We start from the raw sequence: 15325 nt of genomic DNA, 5'->3' as shown, positions 1-15325 counted from the left end.
GCCAATACAAACCAACAAACAAATCGCACAAAAATTCATCATACATATAAAATAATTGTCGTCATCGTCTTACATTTTAAATAATCTACCGCAACTAACTGCAATTATAACAACAACAAACAAACAAAAAATATATATTTTAATGGACATCATAATGGGAATCCTTTTTTTGCCATCTGAATGTAAGATTTACGTACAATACATACACATACATAAAACAGAGATTCATATGAATATCCATTTCCAAGATATTTTTTTATTTTATTTGAGGAAAAAATGTTTCTCTTAAAAAAAACAAATTATTAAAGAGAATTTATTTTTTAAACAAATAATAAAATGATAAGAATCAGACACCCCTATTCCCCACTTCAATGGATACAACAACCTCTATTAGATATAATGTGCTAAGAATTATACAGTCGTATATAGTTGTTCTCCTGATATTTTAGGAGTGCTGTTTAGTTTTCTTTTTATTTTTTTAGATTTAAGTTTAATTTGTACACTTTAACATTGAGTCTTATAAGTAATTACATACGTCATTGTCTTAAACTATACTATATATACAATACGACATATATAAATATATATGATATGTATGTTTGTAAAATTATCTATATAACACATAGGCTTGCAAGGGCATGTAAATTCGTTTTAAAGTTGAGACCATATTTTTTACCATAACTGTGACTTTTCAATTTCTGAAAATTAAATCAAATTCTTGTGTCCAATAACCATGTCCCTTGTTTTTAGCCCATGTGTTAAATTGTTTGTATATTTTTATTTCCTTTTTTCCTAATTTTAAATTGTATTTTTTTTTCCTTCTTTTGTTCTAATATATAAATATAAGTTGTGTATTTTTTCTATTATTATTAATATTATTTACGAAATTTAAAAGACTTCTTTTTAAAAATAAAACAAAAAACCAACAAAAAATATCCAATAATAATTATAATAAATAAAAAAAAACTAAATAACAGAAAACATATTACAAATTTATTGCATATTTACAAAATGAGCAAACAAAAACGCATAATTTATACATACTCTATTTTTACAAAAAAAAAGTAAAAACAAAAAACAAATTATGAAATAATTTTTATATATATAATTTTTTTTCTTCAGTTCATTTTATTTACTATTTAAAAAATAAAATATAGAATTTTTGAAATTTTTGTTTTTATTTTTTTAATAATAATAATTTAGAAACAAATTGTATTAAAAAAATTCGAAATAAGAAAATTGGTTATAGTTTTTTATAGAATCAACAAAATTTATAAATATATTTGGACCCATATAATTGTAAAATATTTTATTGTTAAAAATTACAATTTTTTTGCCATAAATGTCAGTTAAACAAAATAATAACAATAATAATATCGTCAGCAATAATATATAAAAAAATTGAAATGTGTATTTTTATTTATTTAATTTTGAGTGGAACTTCTGGATTGACTACATGTAAAATTTATTAAAATGCTGTAAGTTTGTTTTAATTGTTTTAGGGGAACTCAGAAACATCATTGTAGAGTCAATATTAAATTTGTCATTTCGTTTGCAACACGACAAAGTATCCATCGTATGCCCCATAACGTAAGTACACTTGTGGCCAAAACTAAAGCAACTAAAATTACAAGGTTAATAAAAGCAATTACTATGTTTTGATTTCTAGACCTTCTTCGATTCTTATAGATAATTTGTAAGAGTTCAAATGAATTTGGGAGACGGTTATCGTGGACGAGCTAACGTAGCAGGCCTATATGCCCGGCAACTATCAATAAAGTTATTTTTATATTAATAGGAACCCGACTCAGTGGGGAAATATTGAATTAAAGTTAAATATTAAACACTCAGACACGAAACAATATTACCGGTAGAAAGTCCAATATATATATATATATATATATTTAATTAATAAATCACCTATAACTTTATTTTCAAACCAGTAAGGAAAGTTCAAATGTCGGACGGGGCCGACTATATGATACCCTTCACCACTTTGGGTTGATACAAGAGATGTTAATATCTACAATATCCTGTAGATAGAACAGACATAGAATCATTGGAGAATTATTGAGATGGAATCGGGCGAAATTAAATGTGTCTTCGCAGACATCAATCTGGATCTAATTCAGTACTCTGTGCGAAATTTTGTTTAAATCGGACTAATATTGGGAGTTTTGTGTATCATTCACCAAAAATCGGACGAAACTATATATGGGAGCTATATCTAAAACTGAACCGATTTTCTCCAATTTCAATAGGCTTCGTCCTTGGGCCAAATAAGTGAACTGTGCCAAATTTCATCCAAAATGGATCATAAATGCGTCTGTAATTTATTCACAAAAATACATGGACGGACGGACAGACGGACATGCGTAGATCGACTCAGAAAGTGATTCTATGCATATTCTCAAAAGGAACCATGTATATTAATATTCATAAATAAATTTCTATGACTGTTGAGACCATTAATGAACACAATATTCAATATGCTAAAGGTTTTTGTCGCATCCAATCGAAGTGTTTGTAATTTGCCATTCCTGGTTGTCGGAGGGTAATAAACATCTCTGTAGAATATTTTGAATCTAGGTCCACGAGTTGAGATAGTGCCAATTTAACGATCCCGCCCCATTTTCGGTATTGTAATAGGATTTGTTCACATATTCTAATCGAGAAGGGCGTAAACTTAAAAATTCACTATCTTGTAGGTTGAAAAACATCCTTGTAGAAATAGTCCCTATATTAACGGCCATTTTAGGCATGTTGAAGAGTTTAGTTCCATTTTCAAACTAATTGGAATTTTGTATTCATTGCAGAAAACGTGCATATATAAGTCTATGATTTTACATGATCTATGATTTTTTAGCCTGATTTTTCAAACGAATTGTCAGTTTGAGCTCTTGGAGGCTATAAAATGTTCAATATAGGACCACGGTTTTACATAAATAGATCCCGTCTCATTTTCGATATTTTGAAGATTTGAGTATCGGTAATTTCTACAATAAAGAAAAATGTATTCTGTTTACCTTATTTGTGTTAATAGAGTAAGGAGTTAAAAGTTAATAGAGGTAAATAGTTACATCCAATGGAGAAAAGTTGGACTGAGCCGAATATATGATAGTCTAGAGCACTTTGTGTGTATTATACAAGATATGTTTCAACGATTCTTTTAGTAACCTACTTGAATATTTATACAAAGCTTAAGAAACGCCTCTTTCTAATGTATTTGATGTTATGTGTACAATAACCAGTGGTTGGGCAATCATCTGTGTATTGTTTGATCTACATATAAATGAACCGATTTCAATCAATCCACTCACATGCAAAACAAAGCAAATAATGGAAAAATTCTGGTCTCTAGTGTAAATTGAATAAGAAATCGGACAAAGTTATGAGAGTTATTTTTAAGTTATGAGAGCAAAAATTATATTAATTAAATTAAATTATATTGTTATTATTTTTCTTAATTGATTAATACATATTTCAAAACACATACAGTTGATGATTGTAAACAAACATTATGGTGGCTATATTTTTCGGACCCTGCTTCTTATTATAAATCTATGTGTATTAAAATGTATTAGAGTATAAAGAATTAAACTAAATAAGAAAGAAAATTAAATAAAAAATGAATAAAAGAGGAAATTATAATCATTCACATTGAAGATATAATTTAGAATAACAAAAAATATTAAAAAATTACATCCAATGCTCACAGTGAGAATATGATGTTAAATGATTTTGAAAATTAGAATAACAAATTATTTTTTTTATAATTTACAGTGTTCTATGACAATATTTAAAGTTAAAATTATTTGAATTCTAATTTTTTTAAATTTCTGTGTTAATATTTAATGTTCATTAAATTTATTTAATGATACATTTTTAGTTTTCATTATGTTTATTTAGTAAACCTTAATGAAATATATTAAAAAATTAGATATCACAACATTCTATTGCAGAGATACATACATATGTATGCAAAAAATATATTATAATAAAAGAAACAAATAGTTTATGTATTTTTTAAAACAATAAATATAAAATATATGGAAAGTAATGATGCAACAAAATACAATATAAAAAAGTAAAAAACAAAAATGAATTATTGTAATAATTAAAAAATAATAATACAAAGAATGAAGAAATAAAAATAAATAAATATTAAAATACATCTACGTGTTGTTGTTCTTTTATATAAATATAATATGGATAAATAAAAGTCAGTCGGCGTTGCCGACCGGTATGAACCCTCAGCGTATGGTTTGCGTAGGTATACGGACAAATGCACAGGTGTTATTATTCGTTGAAAGAAGATATATGTTTTTTATCAGAGAGTTGATCATCTGTGGAGAGGTACTAGAAGATGTTGTCCTAAAGACACTATATTCGGATTTAAAATAGGTTTATTATTCACTAAAGCACTTTAAAATAAATTTGCAGGTTTGTCAAGTGTTGACCCTTGTGGGGGAGGTACCAGAAGGAGAGGACCAAGTACCATCTTTTAACATAATTTATGTAAGATAAACATATTACAATGTGCAAAATTTGGATGAAATCGGTTCTCCCTTCGAGTGTTATCATACACCTCTACCAGTCAAACAGACGGACGAGCAAATTGGATTTGGTCTAAGAAACATGGGGTTTACACCAATATTTCATTAACCATAAAGTTGAGAGTATAAAAACGGGGCCGATAATGATAAGGATACGTCATTCTAGACTCAATTCAATGTGTTATGTTATGCCATATTTCGTATAAATCAAACAAATCTAGTGTCTTTTTTGTTTACATTATACAAAAAATAGTCGATATTTAAAATATCCTTATACTTTCAAATATTGCTAATTTTCTCTTATATAACATAAGTTTTTATATGTATTGCCAATATGGAATAATACTTAAATTTTTTCTCAAACCATTTGTTTACAATTTTTAAAAATCGGAAAAGTAGTCCCTAAGTTATTGGCATTTGAATTCAACGATGTACTAAAATATACTTTCTGTTCGGTTCTGGGCGCCTATTACCTGAAGATGAAAAAAACACACAAAAATCGATTTTTTAAAAGCGGCAATTTTTCTGCTCTGGTTGGTATGTAAAGAAAATTATAGCATACTTTTAGGTCGGACTTTTTAAATTGATAGATGATTGATTGATGGCGTAGTGGATGATATATACCAAGCAACGGCTCTGATTGGCTTTAACATGGCGAAGTCCAGGCTTATTTTACACCCTCTTTCATCTCAATTGTGGACACTGACCTTCCCGCGGACACTGACCTTGCCGAAATAGTGAGCTGATATGTGCCGCGAGTTCACCCATAAGAACTATAAAAAAATGGGTTGAGGCGTCGGGTTAGTTGCCCACACTAGGAAAACAAAAACTACTATACAAAATCTAAGAAAAAGAAAAATGTTAACGACCCCCGCAAACGTATAAAGGACCACGATCTGCAAATCTGCACTTGTAATGTGCGCACGTTGTACAGAACAGGCGCAGTTTTCGCTTTTCGAAAGGGACTGGCGTAAGTAAATCAGATGATTACGCACTGTATTATGGCTGCCATGAAACGAGACATAAATTTTTCTGCAGATTTATGGTTAACAGGAGAATAAAAGAACTCGTCTCCAGATTCACTCTAGTAGATGAACGAATTGCTATAATCCGTATAAAAGCGAAGTTCTTTTAAATCACTCTTATTTGCGCCCATGCTCCAACAGAAGACAAAGATGAACAGACCAAAGAAATGTTTACGAGCGCCTAGAAACTGCATATGACCGCTGCCCTGGCCATGACATTAAAATTTTGCTAGGAGATTTTAATGCAAAAACCAGAAGGGAAAATATTTTTGGTCCCACCGTCGGAAAACTCAGAAACATTCGAATTGACGTCGCGGCAGCAAAAAACATGGTAGTTAGCAGCAAAAGTTTCAAGCAACTCGGTATACACAAAGCCACCTGGATTACTTCTGATCAAGCTACGAGAAATCAAATTGACCATGTTGTGGTAGACGGAAGGCATTCGTACAGTGTTTTAAACGCTCGATCGATACGTGGAGCGAATATTACCTTGTGGCAGCCAAGGTTCGCACCCGTCTTAATGTAACAGAAAAGGTGCGATCTAATGTAAAACAGAAACTCGACTCGAAAAGCTGAAAACACAACATGTAGCAGGGGCCTACTCCGCTCAGCTTACCCACCTGCTTGACCAAAACACTTCGTGTCCCTATAATAGTATAGAAGCACAATGGCAAAGAATTTCCCACTCCCTACAAACTACAGCAAAAGCAACAAAGAATGAAGACCGGAAATTTTACCAACGAGTAAAACACCAAACCAAAGGCAGGCACATCCTAAGGTAGAGATGAAGAGGGAAAACTGGTGACAGACACAGACAGCGTGCTGAGGATCTGTAAGGAGCATTTTGAAAAACTTCTAGTATCAAATAGTAGCGGTGAAGCGGATTCCCCAGAACCAATAAAATATGATGGTATAGTGTATACCACCTAGCCAAGAAGAGGTCAGAATAGCAAACAATCGGCTGAAGAATAATAAAGCAGCAGGAGCCGATCGGTTACCAACCGATCTGTTCAAGACTGGTGGTCAGATGCTGGTAAGGAGCATGCATCAGCTGATTAGTACAATTGGGTAGAGGAATGCATGCCCAATGATTGGAGCCTCAGCATCCTGTGTCCCGTTCACAAAAAAGGAGACAAGACGATATGTGCCAACTATATCCTTCCATCGTATATAAAGTGCTATCCAGCGTGCTGTCTGAACGACTAAAGCCAATTGTCAATGACATTATTGGACCATACCAATGCGGCTTCAGAGCAGGCAAGTCCACCATTGACCAGATTTTCACTCTGCATCACATCGTGGAAAAAAACCACGAAAACCAAATCGACACATTCCACCTATTCGTCGACTATAAAGCCGCATTCGACAACCCTATCCGTTCAGAGGTGTTTAAAGTCATGTCGGCGTTTAGCATTCCTGCTAAATTAATACGGCTATATTGGTTAACTCTAAGTGACACAAGGTCAGCAGTTAAAGTCGGAGCTCTTTAATACCGAACGAGGATTTAGACAAGGTGACAGTTTGTCGTGTGACCTTTTTAACATCCTGCTGGAAAAGGTCATACGAGAGGCAAAGGTGAACTGAAATGGCACTATGTACACCAAACAACACATGTTACTCGGCTACGCTGATGACATCGACATAATGGGTCGAACATTGAGAGCAATAACAGCCACCTTTGAACAAATTGAGGAGTCTGCCAAAGTGGGTCTGGCAGTAAACAGCGAGAAGACCAAGCTGATTGTATCGCAAGACGTCCAGTAGACTCGGGCCAACTGTGGAACATGAGAACTACAGCTTCGAGGTAGTCAAAGACTTTGTATACCTTGGTACTACCATAAATAAAACTAATGACATAAGTTTTGAAATTCGGAGGATAGTGTTGGCCAACAGATGCTACTATGGTCTGAGTAAGCAACTCAAAAGCAAGGCCTTCTCCCGGCAGACTAAACTCACACTCTACAAGACGCTAATACTACCTGTGCTGTTACATTGATCTAAAGCATGGGTACTAGCGACTACGTTGGCTAGGTCATGTTGTAAGAATTGGATGACGATGCCCCAGCCCAAAAGGCATATAATAGCGAACCAGCTGATTCTTCACGCAGAAGGGGAAGGCCACGAATAAGATGGAAAGATCAAGTAAAAGACAACATTGCCGAATATGATCTTTCAAATTAGAAAAACTGCGCAAAAGACTGACGTGCCTGGAAATCTTTTTTAAGCTCTGCTTATGGAACGAAAGTTCAGCCACAAGCCAGCTAAGTAAGTAAGGAAATTGGCGTCCACAAATTATGAATATCGATCGATTTTTGGGTAATAACCCTCAGAAATTTGAATAATATCCACCCCATGATGGGGCGTATAAAAAGTACAGCCCGACAGAACTTAACTGAGTTTATTCATACATATATATTTTGCTATTCAAAATGCAACATGTTTTTATGTGTCCCAAATTATTGACCTACCTTTCACAATGGATGACTACAGCCATACATCTGTTTCATTGAGAATTCAAACAAAAACCGAATCTGGGAAGTAATTCAATATTCAATATAAGCGCGTGTTTCGAACAACTTCAAGTTTAGTTAAACTTTTTGGGAAATACAGGAAATGTTCTTAGCACTATTGATACTGCTCGGTTTCACCGAAATCAATTGTAAGGAAAGACCTCAGTGTAACAGCCTGTAAAGGTTATAATATGAGCTAACTTTCTTGAAATTCTTTCTTCCTTTATCAACATAGCCGATTTGCGGAGAGAGCGACAAATGATTCAAACGAATTTTCGTAATATGCGGGTACGCCTCAACAATTCGCCAAGGAATCACAAACCTGCAACGAATATAAGAGAAGGTCGCGTTGAAATTAGCACCGATTTTGGTCGTACATGGGGTACTGTGTGTGCCACCCATTGGAGTTTTCGTGAGGCGAATGTTGTCTGCCGCCAACTGAATATGGGTTATGCGGCAGCTACAAATCAAACCCAGCAATTCGGTAACAGTACAACCCATCCGTGGGGTATTGTAGGTACTCTGTGTCGTGGCAGTGAAAAGCTTTTACGTGATTGTTATCGTGAAACAACATATCCGAAAATATGTAATGCCCCCAATCCAAATGTGGCTGTGGTTAGGTGTATTGATCGGGTACCCGATTTGCAATTGGGTGTTCCAGAAATACAAAGAAATGCCTATTTGGATACACAACCATTGTCGCGGTTGACATGTGCCATGGAAGAGAATTGTTTATCGAGAGATGCCTATGAAATTGTACGCAGCCAACCGGGAGCATTGAGAAAACTATTGCGATTCGAAACGAAGGCGGAAAATGTGGGTGGGGCAGATTTTAGCCCATATGCCAATTATGATCAATGGCAGTGGCATCAGTGTCACAATCATTATCACAGTATGGAGGCATTTGCAAGTTTTGATATTTATGATTTGAACTATAGGAAAATGGCTCAGGGCCATAAGGCATCATTTTGTCTGATGGACACCTCATGTCGACCGGGTATACGTCCCAAACATACATGTGGCAATCGGGAACAAGGTGGGTTTGGAGAATAATACTCAAAATGAATATAATAACATACAACTATTTTTTCGTCTAATTAGGTATTTCGGTGGGCTGTTCGGACACCTATAACGCTCAACTCGATTGCCAATGGGTTGATGTTACAAATTTACCCATACATCGCACGTACATCCTTCGTGTGGCCATCAATCCGGATTATGCCATAAGTGAAGAATCATTCGAAAATAATGGTGCCGAATGTTTGTTGGACTATACGGGTGAACGTCTTACAACCAGATTAAGAAATTGTACACAAACTCCTCTGTGGTATGCCAAATAAATGAAAATCCAAGTTTTAATAAAATTTAGTACTAAAGGGGTTCGCAATTGATTTTCTGTAAATAATATATCTACAACTTTCGAATTCGGTTTTAGAAAAATTGTTTCATAAAAGTAGGAAATATAACATTAAATATTAAGGCAATAATGTTTAAAAATTTCCAATTGGTACTGAGTAAAGGAAAAGCATAAACATTGCAATTAGTGTAATAGGCTTAAGGAATTCATACTATACATCCTGTCCAAATCGAATTTGCTTGCATTTAACGAAAAAAAAAATCGATATTTTAAATATCTCTGAACATTCACATAATGCTATTTTTCTCATATATAACATATATTTTTATATGCATCGTTAATATTTAATAAAACTTTAGAATTCTCACAAACCATTTTTACAAAATTTATAAAAATGGGTTATGTTTTTGCTGAGTTAAAAACAATCACCTATCAAGTTAAAAATCGGACTACATACAGACTGTGCGTTGACCTAAAAGTATGCTACAATTTTCTTTACATACCAGCAACCAATATGGAAAGAAAAAATTACGGTTTGTAAAAAATGCATTTTTGAGCGGTTTTTCATTATCAAGTAATAGGTGCCCAGCACTGAACAGTAAGTGTATTTCGGATCAACGTGGAATTCAAATGCAAATAACTCAGCGACTACTTAACCGATTTTCATAAATTTTACACAAATTGTTCGTGTGAATTCTAAAGTTTTATTCCATATTGACAATCTTCTATATTGATAAAAGAGTAAAGTGATTGACTGACTAATTTAACGATTCATCAACGCCCAGACGAAACGGCTGATGCTAGAATCTTAAAATTTTGGGTGAGGGTCACTCTTGGTCCAAAGGTGACAGATAAGGCTGGTTTTTTGGAAATTTGTACTGGAACAGTACGAAAAGTACTAAATGTAGAGCTAGAACTCTTACATTTTAAATGAGCGTCACTGATTGAGTGTAAAATAGATATAGCAAACGGGTTTTTTGGACATTCTGCTATAAATGTATAAGTATGCGAAAAGTACTAAAATGTACTAAATTTGGTACAGTATCGTAGCATGTGAATGGATAGAGCTAAAAACTTGAAATTTGAATGCAAATAAGGGTTGAGATGTAGGGTCTATTTAAGATATGGTTTTGAAAGCGTGTACTCATGTGTAAGGAAGGTACTATATAGTACTATATTTGGTGTAAATTTGTTTTGGAGGTACAAATCGAGCTGGAATCCTGAAATTTGAAATTAACATTACCGTCGAAGTGTAGGATTGGGATATGAACGTGGTTTTGGAAATTTGTTATTTATGTGTACGAAAAGTACTAAATCGTACAATAACCGATACAGTTTGGATTTGGGTGAACCTATATAGCGGGAGCAAAGAAATTTGGAGTCTGGATCACTGTAGGGGTGTGGGATTGGGGTCAGGATTCAGTTTAATACTTATGGGTACTAAATAGTACTAAATTTGGTACAATTTGAATTATAGGTGAACCAATAGAGCTGGAGTCATGAAATTTGGAGTCAGGATCACCGTTGAGGTGTAAGATTGAGATATGTAGAGGTTTTAGAAATTTGTATTAATGTGTACTGGAATTCTGAAACTTGGATTTAGGATCACTGTGGGGGTGTAGGGTTGGGTTGTGTAGGAAGTTTTAGAAATTTGTACTAAGTGTAGTACATTGGAAATTGGAACTACAGTGTACTAAATAGAGGAACTACAGTGTACTAAATAGAGTTGAAATCCTAAAATTTGAATTTGGAATCATTGTGTAGGATCGTGGTACGTAGGAAGTTCGAATCATGAAATTTGGTACTAAATGGTTCTCAAATTCAATTTATGGTTGATAATGATTAATGTGTGGATTGTTTAGTTTTTCTGACATACGCAGTTTTCTGTGAAAATAAAATAATATGTTAAAACATGTTTAAATATTACCCACATTCGCTAACGAAGTAGTGGGCATATGCTAGAACATATATAAACTTATATTATACACAAAAAAATTAGCATTACGCGAAACTTCTAAGATATTCTAAATATCGACTATTTTCTTTTAAATGTAAATAAAGTAGACACTATTGAATTGAGTCAAGAATTAGTACTCTTTTTCGTGACCCTCCATATTTTATACCATCAGCCTTATGGCTAATTCGTTTCAGACAATTAGGAGTCGATTTACAAAAATACAGTCATCCGTCTGTATGACGCACACGACAACTCTCAAAGGGACTAACCGACTTCATTCAAACTTTGCTCAACATATTATGTCTTTCAAACTTAATTAAATTACGAAGATGGGACCCATAGGTCCACTCCTTCTGGAACCTCCCACACAAAATGGTCAACATTTTGCTGAAAATTAATTTTGTAATATCATTTGGACGAACTCTCCGATTTGAACCAAACTTGGCACATTCTAATATTTTTACCAAGCCTTTATATTGTTTGAAGAAAGGACTTATCGACGCATTCTTTCTAGGACCTTCCCCATAAAGGGCCAACATTTTAAATTTAATAAATCCAATATTATTCGATGCAGGGAAGACTATCAGCCCAATCGTTACAATAATTCCGTACGGAATTTCTTTCTTCTCCCTTTTCCGCAATCGTAAAAAATGCCGCGCTGAATTAAAGGGAGAAAGGAGAAAAAGTAGGCATCATAAAAAAGTTCAATTTCAGACCAATCGTCAAAAATAATTCCGTTCGGAATTTCTTTTTCCTTTTCCCAATCCTAAAGAAAATTTCGCGCGGAATTAAAGAGAGAAAAGAGGCAATGTAGGCATCATAAGAAAGTTCAATTTCAGCCCAATCGTCAAAAATAATTCCGTACGGAATTTCTTTATTGTCCCCTTTTCCCAATCGTAAAGAAAATTCCGGGCGGAATAAAAGGGAGAAAGGAGAAAAAGTAGGCATCATAAGAAAGTTCGATTTGTGTTTTTCCTGTCAAAATATCTCACAAACAAAATCGAAGGGGGATAAAAATGTAAGTATGGTTTTTCAAATATACATAAATTGAAATAGAAATAAATACATTATTTGTAAGTCGAAGACAAATAAAACCCAATTGCAGCATTTAGTGTCATTTTTGGAATTACATCCTGACATTTCACGTGGAATCTATAAAGGGTGCAAAGAGTCTCTTACTCGGTTTTAGAAAAAAAAACAAGTGAAAAGGCGGTAAGTTCGGCCGGGCCGAACTTTGGATACCCTTCACCATAGATATACTGACAGGTACTAGAAATGAAAATATAGGGAACATGCGAAAAAGTGGACCTATACAGACGTTTCTATGTAAACCATAATGTAAATCATAATAAAAATTTCAGAAATTTTTAATGGATAATTATACCCTCAGCCTTATGGCTAATGAGGGTGTATACACTTTAAAACGGTGAAAATGTGCGTCATCGAAATATTGGTTCTAGACTCCATGTTTCTTTGGACCAAACTTTGCCCATCTTATTATTTCTTCCAAACTTAGTTCAAATTCGAAGATGGGGAATATCGGTCCACTCCTTCTGGAACCTCCACACAGGGGCTATGTCTAAGGGCCATTGACCCCGGATTAAGGTTTAATCCGGATTAAGGGTCATTTATCCCGAATTAAGGCTTAATCCGGATTAAGGGTCATTGAACCCAGATTAAGGTTTAATGCGGATTAAGAGTCACTTATCACGGATTAAGAGTCATTTATCCCGGATTAAGGCTTAATCCGGATTAAGGGTCATTGAACCCTGATTAAGGCTTAATATGGATTAAGGGTTATTGACCCCGGATTAAGGTTTAATCCGGATTAAGAGTCATTTATCCCGGATTAAGGCTTAATCCGGATTAAGGGTCATTTATCCCGGATTAAGGGGTATTGGTCCCGGATTAATGTCCATTGACACCGGATTAAGGTTTAATCCGGATTAAGGGTCATTTATCCCGGATTAAGAATCATTTATCCCGGATTAAGGTTCATTGACCCCGGATTAAAGTCATTGACCCCGGATTAAGGTTTAATCCGGATTAAGAGTCATTTATCCCGGATTAAGGCTTAATCCGGATTAAGGGTTATTGGCCCCGGATTAATGTCCATTGACACCGGATTAAGATTTAATCCGGATTAAGGGTCATTGACCCCGGATTAAGGCTTAATCCGGATTAAGGGTTATTGGCCCCGGATTAATGTCCATTTACAACGGATTAAGGTTTAATCCGGATTAAGAGTCATTTATCCCGGATTAAGGGTCATTGACCCCGGATTAAGGGTCATTTATCCCGGATTAAGAGTCATTGACCCCGAATCCGGATTAAGGGTCATTGAAACCTGATTAAGGCTTAATATGGATTAAGGGTCATTAACCCCGGATTAAGGTTTAATCCGGATTAAGAGTCATTTATCCCGGATTAAGGGTCATTGACCCCGAATCCGGATTAAGGGTCATTGAACCCTGATTAAGGCTTAATATGGATTAAGGGTTATTGATCCCGGATTAAGAGTCATTTATCCCGGATTAAGGCTTAATCCGGGTTAAGAGTCATTTATCCCGGATTAAGGGTCATTGACCCCGGATTAAGGCTTAATCCGGATTAAGGGTCATTGACCCCGACTTAAGCCTTAATCCGGATTAATAGTCATTGACCCCGGATTAAGCGTCACTTGCCCCCCGATTAAGGCCTAATCCGAATTTACGGCCATATTTAATTACACACTACTCATATGTATGGTTCAACTGCGAATCGGAACAGTTCGATGTGATTCTCAGCGAACATTGCTGGAGTGAAGTGCATTTTTCCCACATCTTTATAAATTAAATCGAGAATGCCGTATAAAATCTTAATATATAAATGAGCTTAGTGATAAGTGAGTGAGTGAAGCTAGAAGGTTGAAATTATGATTGTAGGTTGTTGTTGGTGTGTAGGCGTGGGTTTTGGAAATATGGACTTTAAGGGTACGAAAAGTATAGTTTCGTCCAATTTTAGGTAAATAGTGGACCAAAGACCCAAATTTACGCCGATTGGTTTTATATAGGGACTATGCCCAAAAACGGGCGGATATAGTCATTCTCGAACAAAAGACGAATGATTATAACAGATGGATGAATCGACTAAATTATCATATGTAGGGTATAAACGGAAAAAAATTGAGTAAAGCATATCCCCCCTACTATGGTGGAATGCGGGTATATGGAGGTAACCCCAAAAACCGGAACAATTCAGTTATCTATTTTAATATAATCCAGTAAGGAAAGTAGTAAAGTCGGACGGGGCCGACTATATGATACCCTTCACTACTTTGGGTATATTCAATAGATGAATCCTAACAGACCTTCAGAAGTTTTTAATGGATAATTATACCCTCAGCCTTATGGCTAATGAGGGTGCATACACTTCAAAACGGTGAAAATGTGCCTCATCGAAATATTGGTTCTAGACCCCATGTTTCTTTGGACCAAACTTTGCCCATCTTATTATTTCTTCCAAACTTAGTTCAAATTCGAAGATGGGGAATATCGGTCCACTCCTTCTGGAATCTCTACACAGGAGCTAGGTCTAAATGCAGATATAGTTCATTATCGAACCTTACGTTCTAATTTTTCATCTCGCTATCCTCCGCAGGTGAATGATTACAACAGAGTCTTGGAACCAAACTCGAAACGCGGAACAAATCAGATAACAATTTTAATATAAAAAATGGGTTATATAGGGACTACCCCAAAAATGGGGCGAATATTAATAATTTTGGGTAGGGCGATTTGTTACCATATACGACTACAAAATACCGAATTGCAGCAAATTCGGTTAAAAAACACGCTCAAGAACCCCAAAATACCGAAAATGGGGGGATACCCTTATATGGGAGCTGTGGCTAAACGTGGACCGATATAGCCCATCTTCGA

At 34.7% G+C, this 15325-nt stretch overlaps 1 protein-coding gene across 1 annotated transcript; it reads left to right on the top strand.

Moving 5' to 3' along the window:
• The first annotated feature begins 8349 nt into the window (after nucleotides 1-8349).
• LOC133326798 (lysyl oxidase homolog 4-like) lies at nucleotides 8350-9431 on the top strand. The gene is made up of 2 exons (XM_061535405.1): nucleotides 8350-9127; nucleotides 9193-9431. Exons 1-2 carry the CDS (start codon nucleotides 8350-8352, stop codon nucleotides 9429-9431), a joined length of 1017 nt encoding a protein of 338 aa, XP_061391389.1.
• Nucleotides 9432-15325: the final 5894 nt, after the last annotated feature.

The sequence above is a fragment of the Musca vetustissima genome, unplaced genomic scaffold (assembly GCF_032173495.1).
Source record: "Musca vetustissima isolate MV318-11 ecotype Yass unplaced genomic scaffold, APGP_CSIRO_Mvet_v1 utg17496, whole genome shotgun sequence".
Classification (NCBI taxonomy): domain Eukaryota; kingdom Metazoa; phylum Arthropoda; class Insecta; order Diptera; family Muscidae; genus Musca; species Musca vetustissima.
The sequence above is the reverse complement of the archived record's forward strand: the minus strand, read 5'-3'. Positions and strand labels throughout refer to the sequence as shown.